At 43.1% G+C, this 24,900-nt stretch overlaps 1 protein-coding gene across 1 annotated transcript in view; it reads left to right on the forward strand.

Annotated features, from left to right (window-relative positions):
* Positions 1-388: 388 nt before the first annotated feature.
* LOC311096686 (transient receptor potential cation channel subfamily M member 4-like) overlaps positions 389-24,900 on the forward strand; it is a gene marked incomplete at its 5' end in the record, with an annotated part of 42,095 nt that continues 17,583 nt past the window's right edge. The window contains 15 exons of the mRNA XM_084135992.1: positions 389-445; positions 1,268-1,329; positions 1,402-1,579; positions 2,929-3,109; positions 3,712-3,881; positions 5,223-5,391; positions 10,834-10,898; positions 10,982-11,215; positions 11,324-11,426; positions 11,567-11,688; positions 20,215-20,451; positions 21,315-21,416; positions 21,552-21,680; positions 22,598-22,727; positions 22,816-22,961. Coding sequence (XP_083992118.1) covers positions 389-445; positions 1,268-1,329; positions 1,402-1,579; positions 2,929-3,109; positions 3,712-3,881; positions 5,223-5,391; positions 10,834-10,898; positions 10,982-11,215; positions 11,324-11,426; positions 11,567-11,688; positions 20,215-20,451; positions 21,315-21,416; positions 21,552-21,680; positions 22,598-22,727; positions 22,816-22,961 — 2,085 coding nt within the window. The remainder of the gene's footprint in view (positions 446-1,267; positions 1,330-1,401; positions 1,580-2,928; positions 3,110-3,711; positions 3,882-5,222; positions 5,392-10,833; positions 10,899-10,981; positions 11,216-11,323; positions 11,427-11,566; positions 11,689-20,214; positions 20,452-21,314; positions 21,417-21,551; positions 21,681-22,597; positions 22,728-22,815; positions 22,962-24,900) is intronic.

A 24,900-nucleotide genomic window follows, 5' to 3' on the forward strand; every position in this document is an offset into this window, starting at 1 on the left:
TTATCCCTAACATAATAAGCAAATATAACAACTATAACCTGGCATTTTGTTGACGGTGATTAGACAAATCCTTTGTGTATCGAACAATAAACCGGATTTTGATTCAAGCATAAATGAGCATTATGTCTCATCTCACAGGTAACCTACTGTCTCGTTTTTCACACACACACACACACACACACACACACACACACACACACTTCCACCATCTCCTCTGTTGCCACACCGACGCGAGCCCTGGTTACACCTGTTTCTGCAGGTAACCCGACAGTCTCGAGCGATCCCGGACTTCCTCTCACCGAATGGAGATTACGCGCTTCTGCAGAGCGCTCTGAAGTGAAACTTACTACAAACTAACAGCGACTTTATAGTCCATAAACAAACCAAGATGAATGAAAGGGACATTGAACAAGTTGGAGTCGCCGTGATGCCGAAAACAGATCTGGTAGGTCTGTCAAAAAGTTGATTACTTGCTACAACAGAAGCGAGCTTTTTTTTTGCATTTGATTTTGTATCGTCATTACAAACACGCTTTAGCTGTTTGCTTGTCATATATTATGTTCTTAAAGATTCCGTATTTTAAAGCATTCGGTGTCGTTAAGATTCAGTGTTGGCTATGAGCAGCAGGACTTCAGGGAGTTCCTCAAAACAACATACCATGGGTTAAAACAAGACGTGTGTGTGTGCATGTGTGTGTCATGTTCGTCTTTTGTCGTATGGCCTCACTTTACTAACTGCAGTGTTCATGTATTACAGTGCAATTGTTGTATTTTTTAAATGAACAACAAGCTTTTTATGTAAGTTAGTCTGATTTACAGTCACACCCTGTAGCAACCTGAGGTTAATCTAAATTATCATTAAATCAAACATTATCATTTCAATCAAAGTTGCATTTGGGGAAAATAAAAACATATGATCTAAATAAGTGATGAAGCACCTTAATGGCTAAACTGGTCTGTATTGCTTTCCTGATGAAAGGGATGGGTGGGGATAAATTATGAGTTAAAGTGAGCTGTTTACCCTAGTTTTGTGATTTTCTCATTCTGACCTTCCTTGTGCAAAACCACTAGATAAGATAAAGTGTTACAAGCTTTGAAATTGCACTCAGTATTTTTCCCTCAATAGATCACATAATAAGCTTAATATACTAGCTTGATCTTGCTAACTTAGTGACATTGTCACCGTAAGTCCAAAACCACTGTTGTACTAGCTATCATGTTTTTAGTGCATTCATTAAATTCTTTTTTTTTTTTTTTTTTTTTTTTAGAGCTGGATTCCAAATTTATTTAAAAAGAGAGTGTGCACAACATTTGTGGAGGACTCTCTCGGGTAAGATGTCAGACTTGGTGAGAATTCAGTATGTCTTGTTAGATTCCTTCTGATCCGTCTGTTGTTTTGTAGCAATGGTGGTCTGTGTCAGTGTGGGTCCACGCGAGACACACACCCCTCAGCGGCCCTGGGCGATAACTTCAGCACAGCCATGGTCAGTCACTGGGACAGCACACAGCACTCCTCCGAACAGCCCACAGACGCCTATGGAGAGCTGGAGTTTGCTGGGGCCGGCAAGAGACACAGCTATGTGAGTACCTCTCCATTGTGGATGGGCTGTATATGAGCTGTATGAGCTATAAAGTTATAGATATTAGTGATCTGGATCACATGGAAAATAGAGATTATAGAGAATACACTTTGGTAAACAAGCAAACCAACTTTCCAATAGCGGCTTGCTGCAGACTTGCATTTGCACTCTCAGACTTGCACGCTAAGACTGTCTGCAGCCAGACCCTTCTGGGAAAAAAAGTTGTTCTAATATTGTGCTGGAATTTTGTGTAAAAATGTATATAAATAATTTTCACTTACGTTTTTTTTCAATTGCTAACAAGCATTGGTCAATACAGAAGCCACATTTTCAAAAATATTCACACATTCAGTGAAACAGAAATCTTTGCAAACCAAACTGTGAGTGTGAATGATTTTTCATTGCTTTCGAACAAAATGCATTCAATGACCACATTTCCTAAAATCCATGAACACTTTTGTCAAACATTATATATTCTCAGCACATTTTTGAATGCTAACACACTGCTTACAAAACTGATATAAGCACATTCAAATCAGAATGGTGGCAAACTCTGTGCATTTTTACAGGAATTATATTGAAATATAAAATCTTTGCAGAATATTTACAATGAAATTAAATAATAATTAATACAAACACAACTAATTGCAATTTCATCTGAAAGCCAACCCAGGTGTCCAATTTTTGGTCTCTATTACAGTAGTAAGTAGTATTACAGTAGTTTTTTTTTCAGTCATCTTTTGGTAAATCGTGATGGCATCAGAATGATTTTGTTTGGAAACATGGATCAAGGAAGACACGAGAAAAGAAGAGTAGCCCATCCATCCATCTATCCATCCATTAATCCATCCAAAGCACTTGTCATGTGTTGGGTCGTGGGGAGACTGGAGTCTTTCCCATCATCTCGGGTCGTAGGCAGGAAAACATCCTGGACAGATGGCCGGTTCATCACAGGGACGACACACAGAAAGAATTGTCACACATAGTTGTAGATGCAGACGATGACAAAGAAGATTATGTTAAAAGTGTTTAATTGGTTGCATGACGTCTGTGAGGTGTGGCTGAACAAGGCTCCTGTTATCCTCTGGTTTGACCACTGTGAACACGGATCCATTCGTCCACAGCACAAAGTTGATGTAACTTTCAAGGGTCCAGCAGGGATTGCCACAGGGCATGACGAAGCGGAGATCTACGTGAAAAATGCAAAGGAACAACCCCTGGGACATAAAAATTGCCCAAAGTTAAAGAAATAACCACATTTAACAAATCAGTAGCTTGTTTCTGTAACTTACAGTTGCTTCTCGCCATTGATTCCCGTTTTGATCTCAATCCCCTTCTCTTTATCCCAGTTTTTGCGTCTCTCCAGCACCGCTGATTCTTCCTGGGTCTTCAATATCATGAGGGAGCATTGGAAACTGCCGCAGCCCAACCTGGTGGTGTCAGTGGTCGGTGGTGAGAAAAAGTCAGAGGTCAAGACCTGGGTGCGAGAGGTGCTGAGGCAGGGGCTGGTTAAAGCTGCACAGAGTACAGGTATCGTCTTCTCTCCACACTTAATATTGTTCATATCTGTTTTCATGTTTTTCATACATTTCCATGCTATACAAAGGTTTGCATTATGCTACTTTCAGAACGGTGTTAAAGTTGTGATATCGGAGTAGAAGTTTTGATTGCCAGACTGTGATTTGTGAAAAGGTTTGCCTTGCGACTCTTTGTTCGTAAATGTCATACCTGAAATGATCGATGAGCAACCGAAAATTGCATGACCACAGTGATTTGAGCAAACTTCAACTCTGCCTTCTATTGTAAACTGACAAGATGCAAGAAGTATGAATATGAATCATACATGCATGTCTAGAGTAACTGCAAGTCATTAAAGACCCATAAATTCCTGCAGGATTATTTATTTCATCAACCTGGTGTATGTCTGGAAGGTCGCCCAGCAAGTTCTTCTCTGTGTGTATATAATAAATAAAAAATATATACGTTTCACTAAAAATAATTATGCACAAAGCAATTTAATGGAAATATAATAATAATAATGAATATAAATAACTAAATATTACATGATTCGTATTTTTAGAATGTTTGGGTCTGTGACAGGTAAAACAAAATACCTTATACATTACATATAGGTGCATGGATCATAACCGGAGGGCTGATGGAAGGCCTCGGCAAGTGTGTAGGACAAGCTGTGAAAGATTATGCCACTGCAACGTCTTCTGTCACTCTCAGTAAAGTGGTACTTATTGGCATCGCTCCCTGGGGCCTGGTGAAGAATCGGGAACAGCTCGTCAACCCTGAGGTAACGCAACTTAAAAAAATAAACAGTCCTGGTGAGAATCATTGGCACCCTAACAAAGAATGAACAAAGAAGCCTGTGAAGAAAAATCTGCATTAATCCTGTTGATCTCTTTTTTAAAAATCACCAAAATTTTACCTTTCATTGAAGTAAAACAGTTGGAAAATGTGGGGGACATCTCATTATGAAATGTTTTTCTCCAATAAACATTAGCCACAATTATTGGCACCCTTTTATTCAATACTTTTTGCAACCTCCTTTTGCCAAGATAGCAGCTCTTCTCCTATAAATCCTGGTGAGGCTGAAGAACACTTGACTAGATCAGTGATCAGTGACCCATTTTTGTGTTTTGGATCATTGTCTCGATGGAAGATCCAACCATAGCCCATTATAAGATTTCTATAAAAGGCAGTCAGGTTTTTATTTTTAATTTTTTTATCTGTTGGTATTTGATTGAATCCATGTTGCCATGTATCTCAAAATGATGTCCAGATCCTCCGTACACATGGGGGAACCATTTTATGCATGTGTGCACCAAACCCATCTAGTCCATCTTCCAGACAGATTCATAACATCTCCTGTTTTGGAACTTAATTATTGCCCTGATGTTGTAAATGGGAATTTTCAATTCTTTAGCTATTTTTTACAGCCACTTTTCATTTTGTGAAGCTCAACATCTTTTGCTGCACATCAGAACTACATTTTAGTCATGACAAATCCCGGAAAAGTTTTAGCATGTTATTGAATATGGCAATGTTGATGCATTTGGTCTTGGCGGACTAGATCTGCTACACTGCTGCTGCTGAGCAAGTATGGACTTGCTACTGCTAACAGATACACAGACACGCTGCTGTGAGCATGTAAGATTTGCTGGAGCTGGGGGAGGTGGAGGGTTTCAGAGGAACTCTGATAGGGCGATGCAGGACTAACTTACAATCAGGCCAATCAGCTTGTGCCAATGTGGCAATAGTGTGATTGCTTGCAGATGGCCGGTAAATGACCTATCAGCCTGTGCCCTCTAGAGTTTCATAACTGAACTAGATTTTCTTCTATTTTTTTTATTATTTTATTTTTATGTATGATCTATGGAATTTGGCCTTTGTGTTACCTCATATTTATACTCTTCATGGCTCAACAATCTCATGCTCCTAGTCACCATGGTGTGCTAAAAATGTGTAAATATGGTAGATTCTTCAGAGATATTTTATTCATAAAAAGTCCACATGCTATGTACTGCATAGAGCAGTTGGTGTATGCAATTTCCCAATTTGAAGATAAACTACCATTCCATACTGCATTTGCATATGGTCTTTCAGAACAACAGTGTCTCATTCTTTCTTTTAGGGAAGTTTCCCTGCAAAGTATTTAGTCAAAAATGGAGCACGGGACTCTTGCCATCTGGATAATAATTACAAGGCATTCCTTCTGGTGGATGATGGGACCATAGGGCGTAAAGGTGGTGAGGTCGCTTTCAGAGCGCGTCTGGAAGATTACATTTCACGTCAGCGCACAGGTACAAAGGGCATTTTACGTGCTTGCGTGCTTTACGGCATTAAACTTGATGTTCATGAGATACTTATGTTTAATAGAATATTACTGATGTAGAGATGAGTTTACATAATATGGTTTCATTGCAGTTATTTCATTGAACTGGAGTGCAACACGGTAACTAGCAAATACTTGGTTTGAACAAGGGAGGCTTAGATTTTTGGCCACCTAATGGCTATTTTGGGTGTATTACAAGAGAATACCAAACTTTTAGTGTAAAAGGCTACTAGGCGAACCATTCAGAAAGTGTTCGTAGAAGGTCATGTGAAGGTTTATTTTGACAAAGTATGACATTAGTAAGAGTTCAGTGATTCAGAGAACTGAAATATTAATGATAATCAATGAAAAGGAATTAATTAATGTATATGTATGTATGTATGTGTGTGTGTGTGTGTATGTATGCATGTGTGTGTGTGTGTGTGTGTATATATTAGGGCTGGGTGATAATTGCAATAAAATTTACGTCGACGATGATAAGTTGTGGACATTTTTACTCGGTATGGATAAATCAAACAGTCTATCACACAGCGGAAATAAACGCGACAACAGCCAGTCAGTGAATGTTGCTAATTTCACTGAAACTGAAACTAAAACTCAAAGATATTCACGACAAACAGTCAAAAATAAAAGTTTGGTTTAACTTCAAGCAATTATGACAGAAATATATCACTACTGTATTAGGGATGCACGATGATATCGGCACAACATCGGTATCGGCCGATAAAAGCTTTAAATGACCATCATCGGCATCGGCCGATATGAATATTTCTGCCGATGAGCCTTGCCGATAGGGTGGCGTGTTTCCTATGTGCACGTGACGACCGTGAACATAGCATGAGTGCCAGCAACTTAAACTTCCAACATGTGGAGGCATTTCTAGCATGAGCGTCAGTTTGGTTTGTACGGAGCCCGGGAAGTCACCTGTGGGAGAAAAAAAAACAATCCGTGGCGACGGTTTTGCAATCCGTCCGCTCAGTTTATAAACTGTACTCACGAATTCTCAAACTGTTCCCTCGGTTTAACAAATCATGCCCACGGATAGGGATGGGAATTGATAAGAATTTAACGATTCCGATTCCATTATCGATATTGCTTATCGATCCGATTCCTTATCGATTCTCTTATCGATTCTTATTGGGTGAGGGAATAAGTACAAATTTGTTTGTATTAACTCGCTTTAATATCTGATCAGAAGACACAGCACAGAGTATACACAAATTATGTGTAGCAACCTCAGAACAAACCTAAAAGTAGGTGAGCTACTTCTCAAAGTAAAGTCCAGGGACCTATAGCCTAGGGCAGTGTTTCTCAACCTGTGTGCCTTGAAAGATTATCAAGAAGAGTGCCTTAGGATTAGGAAATTGACAATTTTCACATTCATTGGTCCGGACAAAAAAATAAATAAAACTGCCATTTATGTGCCATAAAAACTAAAAACACAGACTGAAAACAGTTTAGGAAGAGCTTGTGTCTTTTGGAATATTAACAGTGCATTTGGATTAGGCTATTGAGTTACTAAAACAATCTTTGTCAAATAATACACGGGTTTTCTTCACATTTTGAACGTTTTTGTTTCCATTTGTTTAATTTCAAGATCTGATGTGACTTATCCATTGTTGTTTTTACAGCTACAAAGCTGGGAGCACTAAATGATATTCAGTCACTTTATACACGCTTTTAACATTAAATAAAGCACAAAAATAGTACCTGATATTATCATTGCCACACTTTGAGATTGTTGTTCCAGCGCGACGTCGCAGTAAAATAGGATCCGTTTCAAATAGAATCGTCGCGTGTCGCGGCTGGTTAAACTTTGATTAACATGGAAAATTATACTTTTTATCGCGTGTCGCGCCGTCGCGTCGCATGTAGTTAGGACGCGGTCAGAGCGCTTCTGCCTCGATACCATGTTTGCTCATAGTGTTTGCTACGTTCTGAACCAAAACAACGCAGCACGTGTGTGACGTCGTGTCACATTTGAACGAGCGGAACCGATAAGCGGAATCGTTAAGCAGGCATACTAACGGTTCCAAGGAATCGATTCACTGGGCACCGGTTCTGAAGAAGAACCGGTTCTCGGTTCCCATCCCTACCCACGGATTAATAAACCGTACCCACGAGTTTCTAATCCGCGCTCTCAGATTTGTAAACCGTGCCTTCAGTTTTTGCAATCTGTACCCACAAATTCATAAACCGTGCCCACGCTTTCGCAATCCGTTCCCACGGGTTTGTAAACTGTACTCACGGATTTGTGGCTCGCCCTCATTTTAGAAGAACACGTTGTTAACGAATCTTATTGTATAGTGTTTTATTGAATATTAAGTGGAATACATCAAATTGACATACGTCTGCATGCTTAAAGTGATTCTCAATTGTAGCGGGTATGGGTGGAATATATGATTTAATATGAATGACGTGCATCAAACTCTTTTGTTTATTTGTGATATAATCTTAGCACTTTATTATTATTTTCTAACCTGTATTATGACTGATATTTGACGAATTGCTTTGTTAATTTTTTTGTAAGTTTTGGACAAAAGCGTCTTCAAAATATGTAGCCTAAAATGTAATAATATTAATAATTATAATAATAATAATAATAATAATAATTAATATTATTATTATTATTTGAGTTAATAACTATAAATGAGTTCACTAGACAATAATATGTTTATCATAAAATAATTTATGAATGCTTTATTTTTAAGCAAAAATTATGCAAAAAATGTAGGCCTATTTTATCCAAAACTGTAAAAGGTTAGGTTATAGCCTATAATAATAAAACATTGATAAATTATTTGATGACAAACATATTACTGTATTACTAAGTTAACTCGTTTATAGTTCATTTATAACTTAAATAATAATAATAATAATAATAATAATAATAATAATTATTATTATTATTACATTTTAGGCTATATATTTAAAAGACGCTTTTGTCCAAAACTTACAAAAAAATGAACAAAGCAATTCGTCAAATATCAGTCATAATACAGGTTAGAAAATAATAATAAAGTGCTAAGATTATCACAAATGAACAAAATATTTTGATGCACGTCATTCATATTAAATCGTATATTCCAACCATACATGCTACAATTGAGAATCACTTTAAGCATTCAGACGTATGTCAATTTGATGTATTCCATTAATATTCAATAAAACAATATACAATAGGATTCGTTAATGTGTTCTTCTAAAATGAGGGCGAGTCACAAATCCGTGAGTACAGATTACAAACCCGTGGGAACGGATTGCGAAAGCGTGGGCACAGTTTATGAATTTGTGGGTACAGATTGCAAAAACTGAAGGCACGGTTTACAAATCTGAGAGCGCGGATTAGAAACTCGTGGGTACGGTTTATTAATCCGTGAGCACGATTTGTTAAACCGAGGGAACAGTTTGAGAATTCGTGAGTACAGTTTATAAACTGAGCGGACGGATTGCCAAACCGTCGCCACGGATTGTTTTGTTTTTTTCCTACAGGTGACTTCCCGGGCTCCGTAGTGATGTGCTGGGGACAGAGATGCATTCGCAAGTGCATTTTCAGAAGTGCTGGGTACAGTGACGCAGTATTTTTTTTCTCTTTCGTGCAGGTCATGTTTCGAAAGACGATGTCCTGTAGCTTACTAATGTAAACTCTTCAAGCTACTATGCTCTCCACAGAGCATAAAATATTCATTTTATTTTATTTTTCGTGTTCGCATTTATGAGGAAAAACAGTGACAGTTCTCGGTTACGGACGTGAGCGCTCTGAAAGCGGCACTAATAGAGACTGCTTTAAAACTTCCACAGAGACCTCAAACAGAAAGCACAAAGCCTTTCTAAGTGAATTTCGTTTTGTAATTATTGTATCTTAATTTTAAAAAATGTTTCATCAACCCATTGCCTGGATTTAGCCTAATGAATAATAAGTAAACCAGATAATAGATATCACGACACAGAGGTGCGTGCGTGAACTGGAGTTCGTCTAGATAAATATATCTATTATCCACAGAACGTTTGAAATCATATTTTTAAACATAACAATTCAAAACGAAAGAAAACTATGTAATCCGAAATGTGCATTTCTCTCTGGCGCGTTCACTGTGTCGGCTGCAAAGATGAAGTTGACTGACTCGCGATCTTCGGAGTAGGCTAGTCAGTAGTCAGTCAACTTCATCTTTGCAGCCGACACAGAAAACACTTGTTTATAATAAACAATTAAAATGTCTCCTTGCTATATTTGACATATTCATAATCATTACTTTTGCGCTTCTCTGTGACAACTTTTAGTTGCTTTATTGGCAGCGCCACCCTTTCATGTTACAGTACATGAATGGGTCACCACCGCATCAGCACCGAAAACAGGGGAGCATTTGGTAGACCTGTTCAAGTAGGAGAAGATGTACATTTTTTTATTTGAAAATTTTTTTTCTATTTATTTTACTTCTAAGGACTGAAGTTTAAAGTCTGAACTTAAAAATAAACTGTGGCAATGGTATATCATTTATTCTCCAAGTGAAATAATTTACCTATTTTTCAGGGGTGAATGTCTGTCTACATTTGTAAAATTATACATTTATGGTAGAATCAAATGTTGTTTGTTTGTCTTGTAAATTGCCTTAACACATGAGTGTAATACAGTAAAGGTAGTACAGGAGAGAGACTTGGATTTCTCTTCAGTAAAATAAAAGTGTAAATATATCAGGGGGAAAATGTGTATATATCGGTATCGGTATCGGCATCGGACAAAATTAGTTTGAAAATATCGGCATATCGAATATCGGCCAAAATGCATTATCATGCATCCCTATACTGTATACTAAAATGTACTTCTCAAAAATAATAATATTTCTAAGGAATATCATAGAGGGTTCATAGAATATCTTAAAGGAATAAGAATTTTTTTCATCTATGTTTTAAATTTATACAGTTTTGTTTTACAGCGTCTTATTTGACAAAAAATACAAATGCAATGTTTTGTTGTAAATTGATTGTTGTTTTTCATTCGATTACATTTTAAAAGCTTGATTAAATTGGTAAAGTTTATTTAAATTTTTATTAAATCATAAAACACAGAATCCCCCCCCAAAAAAAGAATTTAGAGAAAAATAAAGTTGATTTCATGGGGGGCCTAAATTAAAAGGTAGCCACTCCGTGAAGTTTAATTGTGAACAAACAAGTTTACATTTTTACATTCATTCTCAAGGTCTAACAAATATTTGGAAAGCATTTCCTACCCCATTAATGGAAAAAAGTATTTTTTGATGATAATATTTTTGGCCATATCGCCCAGCCCTATGTATGTACAGTATATATGTGTGCATTATATTTTAAGGTGAAGATCTGTTTAATAAAAGCATCGAGGACTATATACTTACATATAGGACTATATGCTAAAAAAACACAATCTTATGTGCAGGCAGTGCAAGTATTGACATTCCTGTTCTGAATATGCTGATATCTGGAGAAGCTTCCTTGCTGGAGGTGAGCAGATTCCAGTTTAATTACATGCACAACGTCCTCAGTCCTATCTCTTAATTCTCTCTTACAATATTTCTTCATTTCAGGCATTAGATATCTCTCTGAAGAATTCCATGCCCTGGTTGGTCCTGGCTGGTTCGGGGGGGCTTGCCAATCTTGTGTGTGACATCGTGGAGAACGTGCAATCTGCTCCGATGCCCTCAACTGGAGGAGCTGAGAAGGAGGAAGGGACTCCCAACATGGAGCTTAGAGAACGATTGGCGGAGAAACTAAAGATATACTTTCCTTCAGAGCTGGAGATGGACAAACAAGTTGACAGGGTAAATGTTACACTCTTTACTCAATCATATAACATCAAAATACTAAAAATGAATAGTTTTTTTAGTGCTGTTTTTTCTTCCTGTTGTTGCTTGGCTGGTACCTGAAAGGTTTTAAGCATCTACCAAAACAAAGACCTCATCTGCATTTATAATGCGGAACAGGAAGGAGCGGATGATTTTGACACTGTGATGCTTAAAGTCCTTGTTAAAGGTAAACTTTAAACTGTTTATTACAGTGTTTCTGCATCTCTTCAACTTGGAACCCCTTCGGTCTACAGTGGAACTATTTATAAAATCTTTTTCTGTATATCATTTTTGCTCTCTCTCTCTTTGTGTGTGTGTGTGTGTTAGCGAGTAAAAAACATGCTATGGGCAATTCTAATCCCTATACTGATGAGTTGAGGCTTGCTGTAACATGGAACAGAGTGGACATTGCCAAGAGTGAACTCTTCAATGGAAACATCGACTGGAAGGTAGAGGATTGTGGGAAATATACTGTAAATGAGCTTTTAAACAAGGGCTAGTTGTCGAGTGCTCCTGTACTTTAAACAGTACAGCAGGGCTCTCGAAAAGCCAGAGTCATGGGTTTGATTTCCAGAGAATACTTGAACTGATTACAGGTATACCTCAATTATAAATATAAAAAGTCAAAAATATAAAAGTCAATTTGGATAAAGTGGCAAAATTTTAAATATCTAAAGGAGGGATAAAATGTTTAAATACACTACTGTTCAAATTCAAATATGTGTGGTCAATGAGTTTATTTTTTAAAGAAAGATTTTAAAACAAGACAAAAAACACGTTAAATTGATCAAAAGTTACAGTAAATACATATTCAGCACAGCTGTTTTCAACAGTCATTATAATATGAAGTGTTTTCTTGAGCAGCAAATCATCATATTATACTGATTTCTGAAGGATCATGTGACACTGAAGACTGGAGTAATGATGCTGAAAATTCAGCTTTGATCAAATAAATTACCTTTTAAAATATATTCAAATAGAAAACAGTTATTTTAAAGGGGTCCTTTTATGACCTTATACTTAGTCTTGATTTAGTTTTTGTGGTGTAAAAGAATATGCTTTTTATATACATTTTAGATGCAAAGTTATACATCATTTAATCATGATACTTGTCAGAAAACTATGGTAATACAAACAGTAATCGATAACAAAAACATGGCAAATTTTCCTAAGGGGCGTAATAGCCTTACAAAAGCTACAGTAAACACTAGCCGCGTTTCCATTACACTTCAAATTGCACAAATTGAAATTGAAAATTGAAAATACGGCTAATGGAAACATGTCAATTTTGCAAAAACCATTTATCGCAAAAAAAGTTTTTACACTCGCATGAGGGGGTTCTCTTACGAGAGGTTCTCTCGTATTGCATAAGTAGCTTACGCTTCGGGAAAGTTCTCTTTCTTCGAGATCTGAAGCCAAAAAATTATCCTTAATTTTGCATTTATTGTCAACGCAGTGCAGCAGCAGGCAGACCAAAGCAAGCTGTATAAGCGTGCTCATTGGCTGCCAGGCGGCAACTGCTTAAGCCTATCAGTGAGCCCGGCGTGACGTCACACCCAATGAGGGCGCTTCGCGCCCTCCACACCCTTCTAACCGTCAAGAAGGGTGTGGCCAGTGTGTATATATTGCGGGCTCACAGGCTGAACTCTGATTTTCTTGTCTTCAGCGAAGCTCTTCGCATCGCTGGATCTTGAGAAGCCGCCGCCGTCGAAACCAGCGACCAGCAAGCTTAGGACAGCGCCTGAGGAAGCCGGCCACCTTCGCCGCCTTCAGCCATCCGTGCCTGCTACGCTATCCGGCGACATATCCTTTTTTCTTGCATAATTCTGCTGTGTGTGTTCGCCCTGCGACACGCACTTTCTCTTCTAAAAGAGCGCGAGGCGTTTTTATCAAAATGCCTCGTTTCTCCTGCGGTTCATGCCGCGCCCCGCTCAGCAACGGAGACCGCCATCTCATCTGCGCTCTCTGCCTGGGCCGTGATCACGCCGCCGCCGCACTCTCTACGGGCGGCTGCCCCAAGTGTGAAGAACTCTCAATGTCGACCCTGCGGGCTCGACTTGAGGTTTTTGACCAGGCTGTCGCTCCGCATGTCCCTGTCGGGCCGCGCAAGAAAAAGCGCCGCTCGCAGCGACCACCGGAGACCGATGCGGCGCTCAGAAGCTCGCCGGAACCTCTCCCTCGAGCTTCTCTCTCGCCCTCTCCGCCCCCCCTCCCGGCCGCTCAACCGCCGGCTCTCGCCCGCGCTGGCGCCGTTTCAGGGGACGAGGCGGATGAGTCTGACGAACGCGCCGCTGACAGCTGCTCCATCCTGGCGTCTGACAGCGAGGACTGGTCCACCGCCTCCTCTACAGTCCAGGATTCTGGCCGTTCTCGAGCGGGCGAGGACGCGGAGCTTTTGCGCCTCCTTACCCGGGCTGTTGACCAGTTAGGCCTCGAGTGGTCTCCTCCTAAGGAGCCAGCACCCAACAGGCTCGACGGCTGTTTTCTTCATCGCCGCCGCCGATCACCAGCTTCCAGAACCACGCCTTTCCTGCCTGAGCTCCACAGCGAGCTTTCTAAGTCGTGGAATGCACCGGTTTCCGCGAGGGTCTCTTCACATGCCTCATCGACGCTCTCACAGGTTGACGGCGCCGCTGAGAAGGGGTATAATGCCATTCCCCCTGTGGAAGAGGCGGTAGCAGCGCACCTTTGCCCGCCTTCTCGTTGGCGCTCAAAGGCTTCCCTCCCGTCTAAGCCCTGCAGGACCACATCAGCCCTTGTCGGCCGCGCTTTCTCCGCCGCCGGTCAAGCTGCTTCTGTCCTTCACTCCATGGCCGTGCTGCAGATTCTCCAGGCCAATCTCCTCCGTGATATGGATGAGAAAGGTCTGGAATCTGCTTCCATTACGGATCTAAGAAGCGCGACGGACCTGTCCCTTCGCGCTACGAAATCCGCTGCCCAGGCCATCGGACGGTGCATGGCTTCTCTGACTGTTACAGAGAGGCATCTCTGGTTGACGCTCGCCGACATGAGAGAGTCTGAGCGCGCGGTGTTTCTCAACGCCCCTCTCTCTCCCACCGGCCTGTTCGGCCCAGCGGTTAGCGGGATCGTTGACCGTTTTTCGGAGGTACAGAAGACTACACAGGCTATGAATCTCTTCCTGCCTCGACGCTCTAGCTCTGCTGCACGCCGTCCTCGCGACCAGCCTGCGCAAAGTTCCACCCAGCGTCCAGCTTGACCTCCGTCCTCGCAGCGACGACAGGGCGGCCGCCCTAGATCGCGCTCTTCCAGCCGAAACAGACCGCCTCCTCCCCGGGGACCCCGGCAGAGGATTACGGTGAAACCTGAGCCCGCTAAGACCTCCTAGCCCGAGGAAAGAAGCGACGGCTGTGTCCCGCTGCGGCCGGACCACCGTTAAAGCTTCATGTCCTGTCAGTCCCCGTTGCCACGGTTACTGCGGACACTCATTTCGCAGCCAACGAGCCGGTAATCTCACCCTCTCGCCTGCATACAACCGCCGTTCTCACACCGACCCAGAGAAATCTCAAAAAGAGCATTATGTCTGGTTGCACGGCTCGCGCCGCATGTGTTTCAAATGCAGTGAATGTGCCCACGTTTCTGTGTTCACCCCTGCACACAAGCACTATAAATCCCGTGTCTCTCACAGAGCCCACTCTCATAAAGCGAGTAGAATCCGCTCGAGTGTTGAAAGTAGGTCACGTGTCCACCTCACGGTGCCCCCGTCTACTCACTGCCCGCTCTGTCACACGGCCATTCACAGCCGGTCATGTTCTAAATATGAATGCTGTGCCCGCTCCCCTGCGCTCACACATACTAACGAACATTTCGCCCCTGACGCCGCCCTCGCGCGTTGCGCCTCACGCTGTATGTTCCCCGTCCAAAGCCACCGGGACACCACGTGTAAAACGGCCAGTTATCGCTGTGTGCGATCCACCGTGTCTAAGCACAGAGAGCGCGCGCGCTGCACCCGCCCCTCCGTTTCGAGCTCTCGAGCCCGCGATGTGCGGCGATCAGAGCCCGGAGGCCATCCTGCCCCTGGCTGCGCATGCAGAAGCGTGGGAGGCTATACCAGGTGCATCAGAATGGGTGCTAAACACAGTAAAACAGGGCTATACTCTGCAGTTCGCTCGCCGCCCCCCGCGCTTTCAGGCGCGTACCGAGACGAGAGTGAATGGGGAAGTAGCACATCTGCTTCGAGCAGAAATAGCGACACTTCTGTGCAAAGGGGCTATAGAACCGGTTCCCCCTTCTATGAGCAAGTCGGCCTTTTACAGCCGTTATTTCCTCGTTCCCAAGAAGGACGGAGCTCTCAGACCGATTTTGGATCTGAGATATTTGAACAAAGCTCTCATGAGAAGACCGTTCAAAATGCTCACAACCAGGCAAATCCTCGCGCAAATTCGCCCGAGGGACTGGTTTATCTCTCTCGATCTAAAAGACGCATACTTTCAGATCCAGATAATACCCCGTCACAGGCCATTCTTGAGATTCGCCTTCGACGGTCAGGTATATCAATACACCGTCCTACCATTCGGCCTGTCTCTAGCACCTCGTACATTCACGAAGTGCATGGACACGGCTCTCGCTCCCCTGAGAGGTCGGGGAATGCGGATTTTGAATTATTTGGACGATTGGCTGATTCTAGCACAGTCAGAGGCCGAGCTCATCGCTCACAGAACAGTGCTCCTCAGCCACCTGGAAAGCCTGGGGCTTACGGTCAACTGGACCAAGAGCTCATTAGTGCCCAGTCGTTCAACCTCCTTTCTGGGTTTGGAACTGGACTCTGTGGCAATGACGGCCCGTCTGTCGACACAGCGCGCGCGCTGCATTCGACGCCTGGCCGCTTCCTTCCGGTCGGGCAGCACCGCTCCTCTAAAGACATTTCAGAGGATGCTGGGTTGCATGGCCTCAGCTGCAGCAGTGCTTCAGCTGGGTCTATTGCGTATGCGCCCGCTTCAACGCTGGTTGAACGCCCAAGTGCCTCACAGAGCCTGGGCTTCCGGCGGCATTCGAATCAGAGTGACTGCGTTTCAGCACTGAAGCCCTGGTTAGCGGCCGACTGGTACCAGCGGGGAGTGACAATGGGGGCCGTCTCGCGCCGCAAAGTTATCTCGACGGACGCTTCCACCTCAGGTTGGGGCGCTCTTTTCGAGGGCAAGCCGGCATTTGGCCTGTGGTCGGACCAGGAGAAATGCCTCCACATAAATTGTTTGGAGATGATAGCGGTCGAGAACGCGCTCAAGCGCTTCCTCCCATTCATACGGGATCACCATGTGTTAGTCCGCTCGGACAACATGTCAGTGGTATCCTATGTGAACCGACAGGGCGGTGTCAGATCCAAGAGCCTGTGCAAACTGACAGAACGCCTTCTCGTGTGGGCTCACCGCTCGTTGCGCTCGCTGAGAGCCGCGCACGTGCCGGGCCACTTGAATGTGGGACCAGACAGACTGTCCAGGGACCTCATTCCCCCGGGAGATTGGTCCCTGCATCCTCAGACAGTCCAGTTCCTCTGGCGCCTATTCGGCAGGGCGGAGGTCGACCTCTTTGCGTCGAAAGACAGCGCTCACTGTCCGATATTTTTCTCGAAAAGCGAGGACGCGCTGTCCCAGACCTGGCCCAGCCTCCCGCTGTACGCTTTTCCCCCGATCTCCCTGTTACCTCAGGTTTTAACAAGGATCAGGGAAACACAGCACCCAGTGCTCCTTATAGCCCCGCGCTGGGAGAACCAGATTTGGTACCCAGAGCTGGTGAGGCTGTCGCACTCACCCCCATGGCCGATCCCGGTGAGAAAGGATCTCCTCTCTCAAGCTGGTGGGTCAATCTGGCATCCCCATCCGGAGCGATGGTCTCTGCATGCATGGGTAATCAACGGATACCCGTTGACCTGCCAGAAGGGGTCGTGAACACGATCACGCAGTCTAGAGCTCCCTCCACGAGACGGCTCTATGCGTCTAAGTGGTCTGTGTTCTCTAAATGGTGCGCTACTAAGAGCTTTGATCCACGCACATGTGGGGTTCCGCAAGTGCTCTCCTTCCTACAGGAGCTGTTGGAAAAGGGCAGGTCCCCTTCCACGCTCAAAGTGTATGTGGCGGCTATTGCAGCGTTCGCTGAGACGACGCGCAGCCGGGCAATCGGAAGGAATGAGCTTATTATCCGTTTCCTCAGAGGAGCCAGGCGGATGAATCCCCCGCGGCCCCCCTCGGTTCCTATTTGGGATCTGTCCTTGGTCCTGGAGGCCCTGAAGGCTTTTCCTTTTGAACCGCTTGAATCTGTGGATCCTAAGTACCTTTCGCTCAAAACCGTTTTTCTGATAGCTCTGTCTTCAGTAAAACGCGTGGGGGACCTGCACGCGCTATCTATTAGCCCTGCATGTCTTGAGTTCGGACCGAATGACTCTAAAGTCATTCTCAGACCGAGACACGGGTATATTCCCAAAGCGATTGGTACCCCCTTTAGGGCACAAATCATCTCCCTCTCGGCTCTGCCAATATCCGATAACGGGGACAGTAATAACCTCCTATGCCCTGTTAGGGCGCTGAGAGTTTATATCACGCGTTCCGCCGCTTTCAGGCGGTCCGAGCAGCTCTTTGTTTCTTTTGGCGGACGCACCAAGGGTCTCGCCGCCTCGAAACAGAGCCTGTCCAGGTGGATAGTGGACGCGATTGCAGCAGCTTACGCCTCCAAACACCTGCAGTGTCCTTTGGGTGTCAGAGCCCACTCCACTAGAGGCATGGCCTCTTCGTGGGCCTGGTCCAGCAGAATTTCTATTCACGATTTTTGTATGGCGGCGGGCTGGGCCTCCCCATCTACATTCGTGAGGTTTTATAACCTGGAAGTTCCCGCCCTGCAGGCTACACTGTTATCAGTATAAGTGCAGACTATGTCCACATACTGGTTAATTTTCTGGTTGGCACCAGGGGAAGGATTCTTTTCCACAAATAGACCAGTGTTTCTGCTCTATTCCCTTTCCCTATACGTGTTTATGCACTGTGTGGGCCCGCGCTGCCGGCCACACCATTTACACTGATGTATACAGACCGGCTATGCCGCTCTATCATTTATGTGAAGTGAAGTGCTTGGTACAGGTGTTGGCCCCACCGGCCACCTGTTTCAACGCTATGTTTTTCCCCGGTCTCCCTGGGATTCATGTGTTGGATGCTCGGCGCGCACGGCGTTGACAATGGGTTCCCGAAGCGTAAGCTACTTACGCAATACGAGAGAACCTCTCGTAAGAGAACGTACTCGGTTACCTAATGTAACCTCGGTTCTCTCTAGAAGAGGGAACGAGTATTGCGTAACTTGCCGTGACGCGCCACAAGCTTTTGCGCTTCAGACTATGAAAACCAGAGTTCAGCCTGTGAGCCCGCAATATATACACACTGGCCACACCCTTCTTGACGGTTAGAAGGGTGTGGAGGGCGCGAAGCGCCCTCATTGGGTGTGATGTCACGCCGGGCTCACTGATAGGCTTAAGCAGTTGCCGCCTGGCAGCCAATGAGCACGCTTATACAGCTTGCTTTGGTCTGCCTGCTGCTGCACTGCGTTGACAATAAATGCAAAATTAAGGATAATTTTTTGGCTTCAGATCTCGAAGAAAGAGAACTTTCCCGAAGCGTAAGCTACTTACGCAATACTCGTTCCCTCTTCTAGAGAGAACTGAGGTTACATTAGGTAACCGAATACGTTTTCCAGGCAATTCGAAAAAGGAATATTTCACAAAACTGCAATGGAAACAGTTTTTGCGCATTTACAGGTCACCTGACGTAGATGGCGTGGTATGTTTTGACAGAAGACGAGACAGAGTTATTTATTAAACTCATAAAAGACAAAAGAATTACAGGAATACTGGATTGTAAACCTCAAAGAAATGCCACAATCAAGAGCTTGAAGCAGATATGAGGGAGAAACACCTCATATGTGCCCCTCACAAGTATAAGGGGCTTTCCTTACCATTAATGCTTGGATAACACACATACGGCTCCTTCGATTGAAAATAATGGCTAATGCGATGGTTGGTATAAACCTACCAACATCTGTTGCCATGATTGTTGGAATGACTTATCGCAAGAGGAAAAAAATACGTTTTAGTTACATAACATCGGTTAATGGAAAAATCACGAAAGTTTTGCGCAAATCTGTAATGGAAACGCGCCAGTCTATATCAACACTTATGTTGTCTAGAGGGTGAGCGGAGCAAACAGCTTTGCCTTTTGTTTACATTGAGGCAACAACATTGTAACTGTAACTGGCATTGGAACTGTTAATAGAAAACTTAAGAATAGAAGACATACTTAAATGTTGTGATCCACAAACAACAGATTGTCCTGACAAAGTGGAAACTGCTCCATTTGAGGAGAAGCTTTTGAGCGTAGCCTGCATTGTACTCTATAAGTTCCTGGAAGCTGTTCTCTGTAACATGTTCTGCGCACAGATAAACATTGGGGTTATAATGTTCAGGAGCAGTGGTTAAAATCAATTTTATCCACTCTAAGTTTGTCAGCATTAGATATAATAATGAGTTTTGTAAACGGAGTGGAAAAAACTCTTTGACAGCGACCACACTGTCTTCTCTAGCACAGCTCTCTAGCACAGCCTTGTCCGCTTTTCTGCGTATTCGGAGGGCGGGGATTATTTAAATTAGGAACATTATGACTTCACAAAGCCCGGAAAACGCGTTCTAGTCCAAACAAGTCATTCGTTGTAGTTCTTGGAAAGTGGATTCTGTTAAATAAAATATCTCTCTTTGGAGTGGACTTTTAGCTTCGTAACCTTGCAGATCCTTTTTTATGCTCAAACAGCAACATTACACACTAACTAAAGTTAAAAAAGTGAAAATCATAATAGGACCCCTTTAAATAGTAATAATATTTCACAATAAGACAGTTTTTACTGTATTTTTGATCAAATAAATGCAGTCTTGGTGAGTTTTTCTGGTATGTGGTGATAAACTGTTATTTCTTTCCTGGCACATGCAGTACGATGATCTGAAAGATTCCATGACTGACGCGCTGATGAACAATAAACCCCAGTTTGTGCGTCTCTTCATTGATCATGGTCTGAACATTTTGAACTACCTGACCTACGAAAAACTGGAAGATCTTTACAACTCCATCCCTGACAACAGCCAGGTCGGCAAACTGCTGCAGAATATCCTGAAGGAGCGCAAGAACGAGTCCAGCAATGATAAGAAATACAGCATTAGCATTTATGAGGTGAGATCTGAAAGTTATTGGCAGATTAATTAGTGTATTACCCCTCTATAATAACACCCACTGGAGAGGGCATAACTAGGATTTCCCTTGCTACTCGCAAGTTATTCTTACCAGTTTTGTACTTGTATGCTAAAACAGTGATATTAAAAGACCAAATCCAGTATATGCCTTATTGATAATACATACTATATACTATATACAGGCAAGCAGATGAGCCCAGAATATGAACGCAACACGCAAACTTGCATGTTAAGCATTTTCCCATTGAAAACAATTATAAGGAAAATGCGTATGTGGCTTAATGCATTAAGGCAGTGATACTGGAGGACCAAATTCAGTATACACCTCCTTATTGATAAAAATAGTCTTTACAGGCAAGCAGATGAACCCATAATATGAACGAAACATGTAAAGTTTCATGTTAAGGGTTTTCCCTTTGAAAACTATTATAAAGTTAACTCATAACATGAAATTTATTGTGTTGTGTTCATATTCTGGGCTTATCTGCTTGCTTGTAAAAATAATGCATCATCAATAAGATTTACACTGAATCTGATCTTTTAAAATCACTAAGTATATTAAGCGATTTTTACGTTAAGCATTGTAGAATGTCTCACTGTTTTTTAATGAAATACTGATGAGGGCTGTGGATCATGATATGATATGGATCATAAGTGCCCAAAACTTGCAGTTTGTTCACATATCTTTGTTTTTCTTCTTTTGAGAGGTAAATGTTTGTGGTTCGAAACTGTTGCAAAATTGCCAGGCCTGTGCTGCAGTTCTTTAGATGTTTTGCCCACTAGTCATGTGACTGAAAACTTTGAGTATGCGCTGTTGTAAATTTCACCGATTTCTCATCCCAGGTGTCCCAACTGCTGGAGTATCTGTTAGGAGATGTATGCCAGCCCTTCTACAAGTCTGCACTAATGGTGGACACTTGTTCTACCAAAAGAAAAGCTTTTAAGGTACCAGACTTAGTACCTAGTACCTTAGAATTTAGACCTGTCTAGTCTGAATATTAATTTTTTTTCCGCAATTCATTTTTTCATTTTGTCTGCTCAGTCCCCAAAAATAAAATGTCTTTAAAAACCACCCTTCAGAAAGCATGCCAGGTCCTGCAGGGGGAGTGTGTCTATCGGAAGAATCAGTGTCAGTACGCGTGGTTATGTCTCTTCATCTGGGCAGTGCTGCAGAACTGGAGTGAGATGGCCATCTTCTGCTGGGAAATGGTAACATGCTTCTGATGAGTTATCAGTTTTTATTGATTTTATGTTCTGTCATTATTAGTCATATTTGATATTTAATTGTTTTATATTTAGATTACATGTGCTGTCTTTGAAAACTCACTTAAAGTTAATATTCAACCAAATTTATTAAATGTCAAAGTAAGATCTTTAGCAAACCTTAAAATGAATATCACACATCTCGGGTGTGTGATTATTATTATTTTTTTATATTGTCGCAAAATGCAAATTGTATTTTCGCACAGTTCTCCATATAAAGTTTGATATGTATTTTATCCAACTTTATCAACATAAATACATTATACATTATATATTTTTTAATAAACCTCAACTGCTTGACTTTTTTATTTTTAACTTTACCTGCATTAATACAGTACACTCACATAAAACTATTTATACTATATAGCAAATCTCAACTGCTTGACTTTTATTTAATCTTAAAATGTAATTGTTATCACCCAGATCTTTATATAAAGTTGGATATAAAAGTATGTCCAACGTTATCCGTATGCGTACAGCAATATACACTATATAGCAAAAAGCAACTGCTTGATTGCTGCAAAATTGTTATCGCTGTATTATTGCTAGATTAACTATATTATCACCAAGCTCTAATCTTCTAAATGCAACTATGTGGCATGAAGATATTAAAATATTTGAAACATTATATCATTTTCTGAAATGCTTTGAAACAATGTGTATTGAGAAAAGCTCAGTGCAAATTAATTTGTATTATTTATGTATTTGTATATGTATAATGCCTAAATGTACTTTTAGCATTTAAAATGACCAATTTTAGTTTTACTAAACAGTAAGGAATCCTTATTTGTCAGCCATATATAAAAAGTGAAATGTATAAAAGGAAATGCTCTGCTTTGATCTGTACTGCTGTTCTCTCTCAGTGCGGTGAGTCGGTACTGACGGCTCTGGGAGGATGTAAACTGTTGAGGGAGCTGTCTAAACAGGGGATTGAGACAGAGGCCAAGCTTTCCATTAAGGATTTGGCCCAGAAGTTTGAGAATATGGCTCATGGTATGATGGGTGAAAATATTCAGTTTTTGGCATCCTATAAATGTTCTAGTGATTAAACCCTGTTTTCTTTCCTGGCATTTTTCGACAGATGTGTTTAGCATGTGCTACCAAACCAAAGCAAGTGATTCCTATAAGCTACTGATTCGCAAGTCTAAAATGTGGGGTGACGCCACCTGTCTAAAGATGGCCATGGCTGCTGACGCCCGTGTTTTCTTCAGCCACGATGGAGTACAGGTCTTTTGACATGCAAACAGTCATTAATAACATTGTTTGTTTGGTTCTCTTACGAGAGTCCTCTCGTACTGCGTTTTTTGTAAAAACGCTACGGGAAAAACTCTTTTTTCACGAAATACTGAAGCAAAAAATTATCCTTAATTTTCCATATATGTAAAGCGCGTTGCAGCAGTACACAGCTATGGTGAGACAGCTTGCTCGCTCATTAGCTGTTCTGCGGCAACTGCATAAGCCTATCGAGCGAGGCCTGAAGTGACGTCAGGCCAATGAGGGCTTCGCGCCCTCCTTGCCACTTCCCGCCGAGACGGGTGTGGCTAACCTCTATAAAAGGAGCTCGAAAAGGCTGATTCACTTGATTTTTCATCTCTTCAGCGAAGCTCTCGCATCGCTGGATCACGAGGAAGCACGCGTCGTCTGATGCAAGCACTTCAGCGGGACGAGCCCTCGAAGCCGCTGGCCAACGCCGCCTTCTACCGCCGTACCTGCTGCGCTTCCGACGCCATATCCTTTCCATTCTATTGTTCTTGTGTGTGTGTGTTCGCTTTGCAACACTCACCCCTAAAAGAGCTGCGTCTTTTTCAAGATGCCTTCTCATGCAGCGCTCGCGCTCGCTGACGGCGAAACGCCTTCACTCCGAGCCAATTGCCTACGGTGACTCTGAGGACTCGCCGGGCATCCTTTCCAAGGCTGCCCTTCCTGGAAGCGGATGGCGGGATTAGTTTTTCTTTACGTTACAAGAAAAGCTACCCTGCCTCTGCACGCGTCATTCACCGGCGAAGGAGAAAAGAGTGTTCTTAGTCCCGCCGTTGGTCGGTCTGACCTCTTTTCTCTCACATTTCTCAGTTCCCTGTTCGGCGACTGGAAATATTATTGCAGCAAGTGAGTCTGTTATAGTTTTGAAACACTATGTCTCACAGATCACAGGTTTTCTGTAAAAACGACACCTGTGCGCGCTCGCTCTGCTCAGGCAGGCAGCGCGTCCAAAGCAGTGAATGTGCCCGTTTCCCGCCCACATTTACTCGCAGACAGCATGAGTCCCACAAGACTTTCTCAGCCCTCCCTCACTCAGTTAAGCACTGTAGTAGGGTCGAGGACGAGCGTTCTGCCCGCTGTAATAAGCGCGCTCCCCGCCTCGAATGTCACAGGCGTAACGCCTATGTTACTGCGCCCCGAAGCACCTCTGTCGCACGGCGAACAGAGCGCGCTTCGCATCCAACCCTTAGCCAACCATGCAGAGGCATGGGCAGCGCTTCCAGGGGCTTGTCCCTGGCACCTCGTACATTTAAGAAGTGCATGGACGCAGCGCTCGCTCCTCTCAGACTCAGAGGCATGCGAGTGCTGAACTATTTGGACGACTGGCTGATCCTAGCTCAATCACGATCACAGCTCGTGGAGCACAGAACCATTTTACTCGAACACCTCGAGAATCTTGGTATCACAGTCAATTGGACAAAGAGTTCGCTGAACCCCAGTCAGGCGATTTCGTTTCTGGGTACCATTCTGGACTCACAGTCTATGACAGCGCGGCTGTCGCCACAGCGCGTGCTACACATTCAGCGCGCAGCGAGATCCTTCCGCTGTGGCGCGACTACCCCGCTCAGGAAGTTTCAAAGGATGCTGGGTCTCATGGCCTCGGCATCGCCAGTTCTTCAGCTGGGCTTGCTCCGCATGCGCCCTCTGCAGTTCTGGTTAAGAGTGTGAGTACCGCGCGGAGCGTGGGTGTCCGGCCGGTTATGTCTCAAGGTCAATCAGAGCTGTGTGCCCTTATTCCCAGACTCTCTGTGAGTCTATCTGGTGATTATGCACTGTATACCTGGGTTAGCTTCCAGTGATCGGTGTTTTATCCCAGCACGCACGGCGTTTTACAAGGGGTTCCCGTAGCGTTTTTACAAAAAACGCAGTACGAGAGGACTCTCGTAAGAGAACGTACTCGGTTACT

The sequence above is a fragment of the Abramis brama genome, assembly GCF_963993115.1.
Source record: "Abramis brama genome assembly, chromosome: 14".
NCBI classification, from domain to species: domain Eukaryota; kingdom Metazoa; phylum Chordata; class Actinopteri; order Cypriniformes; family Leuciscidae; genus Abramis; species Abramis brama.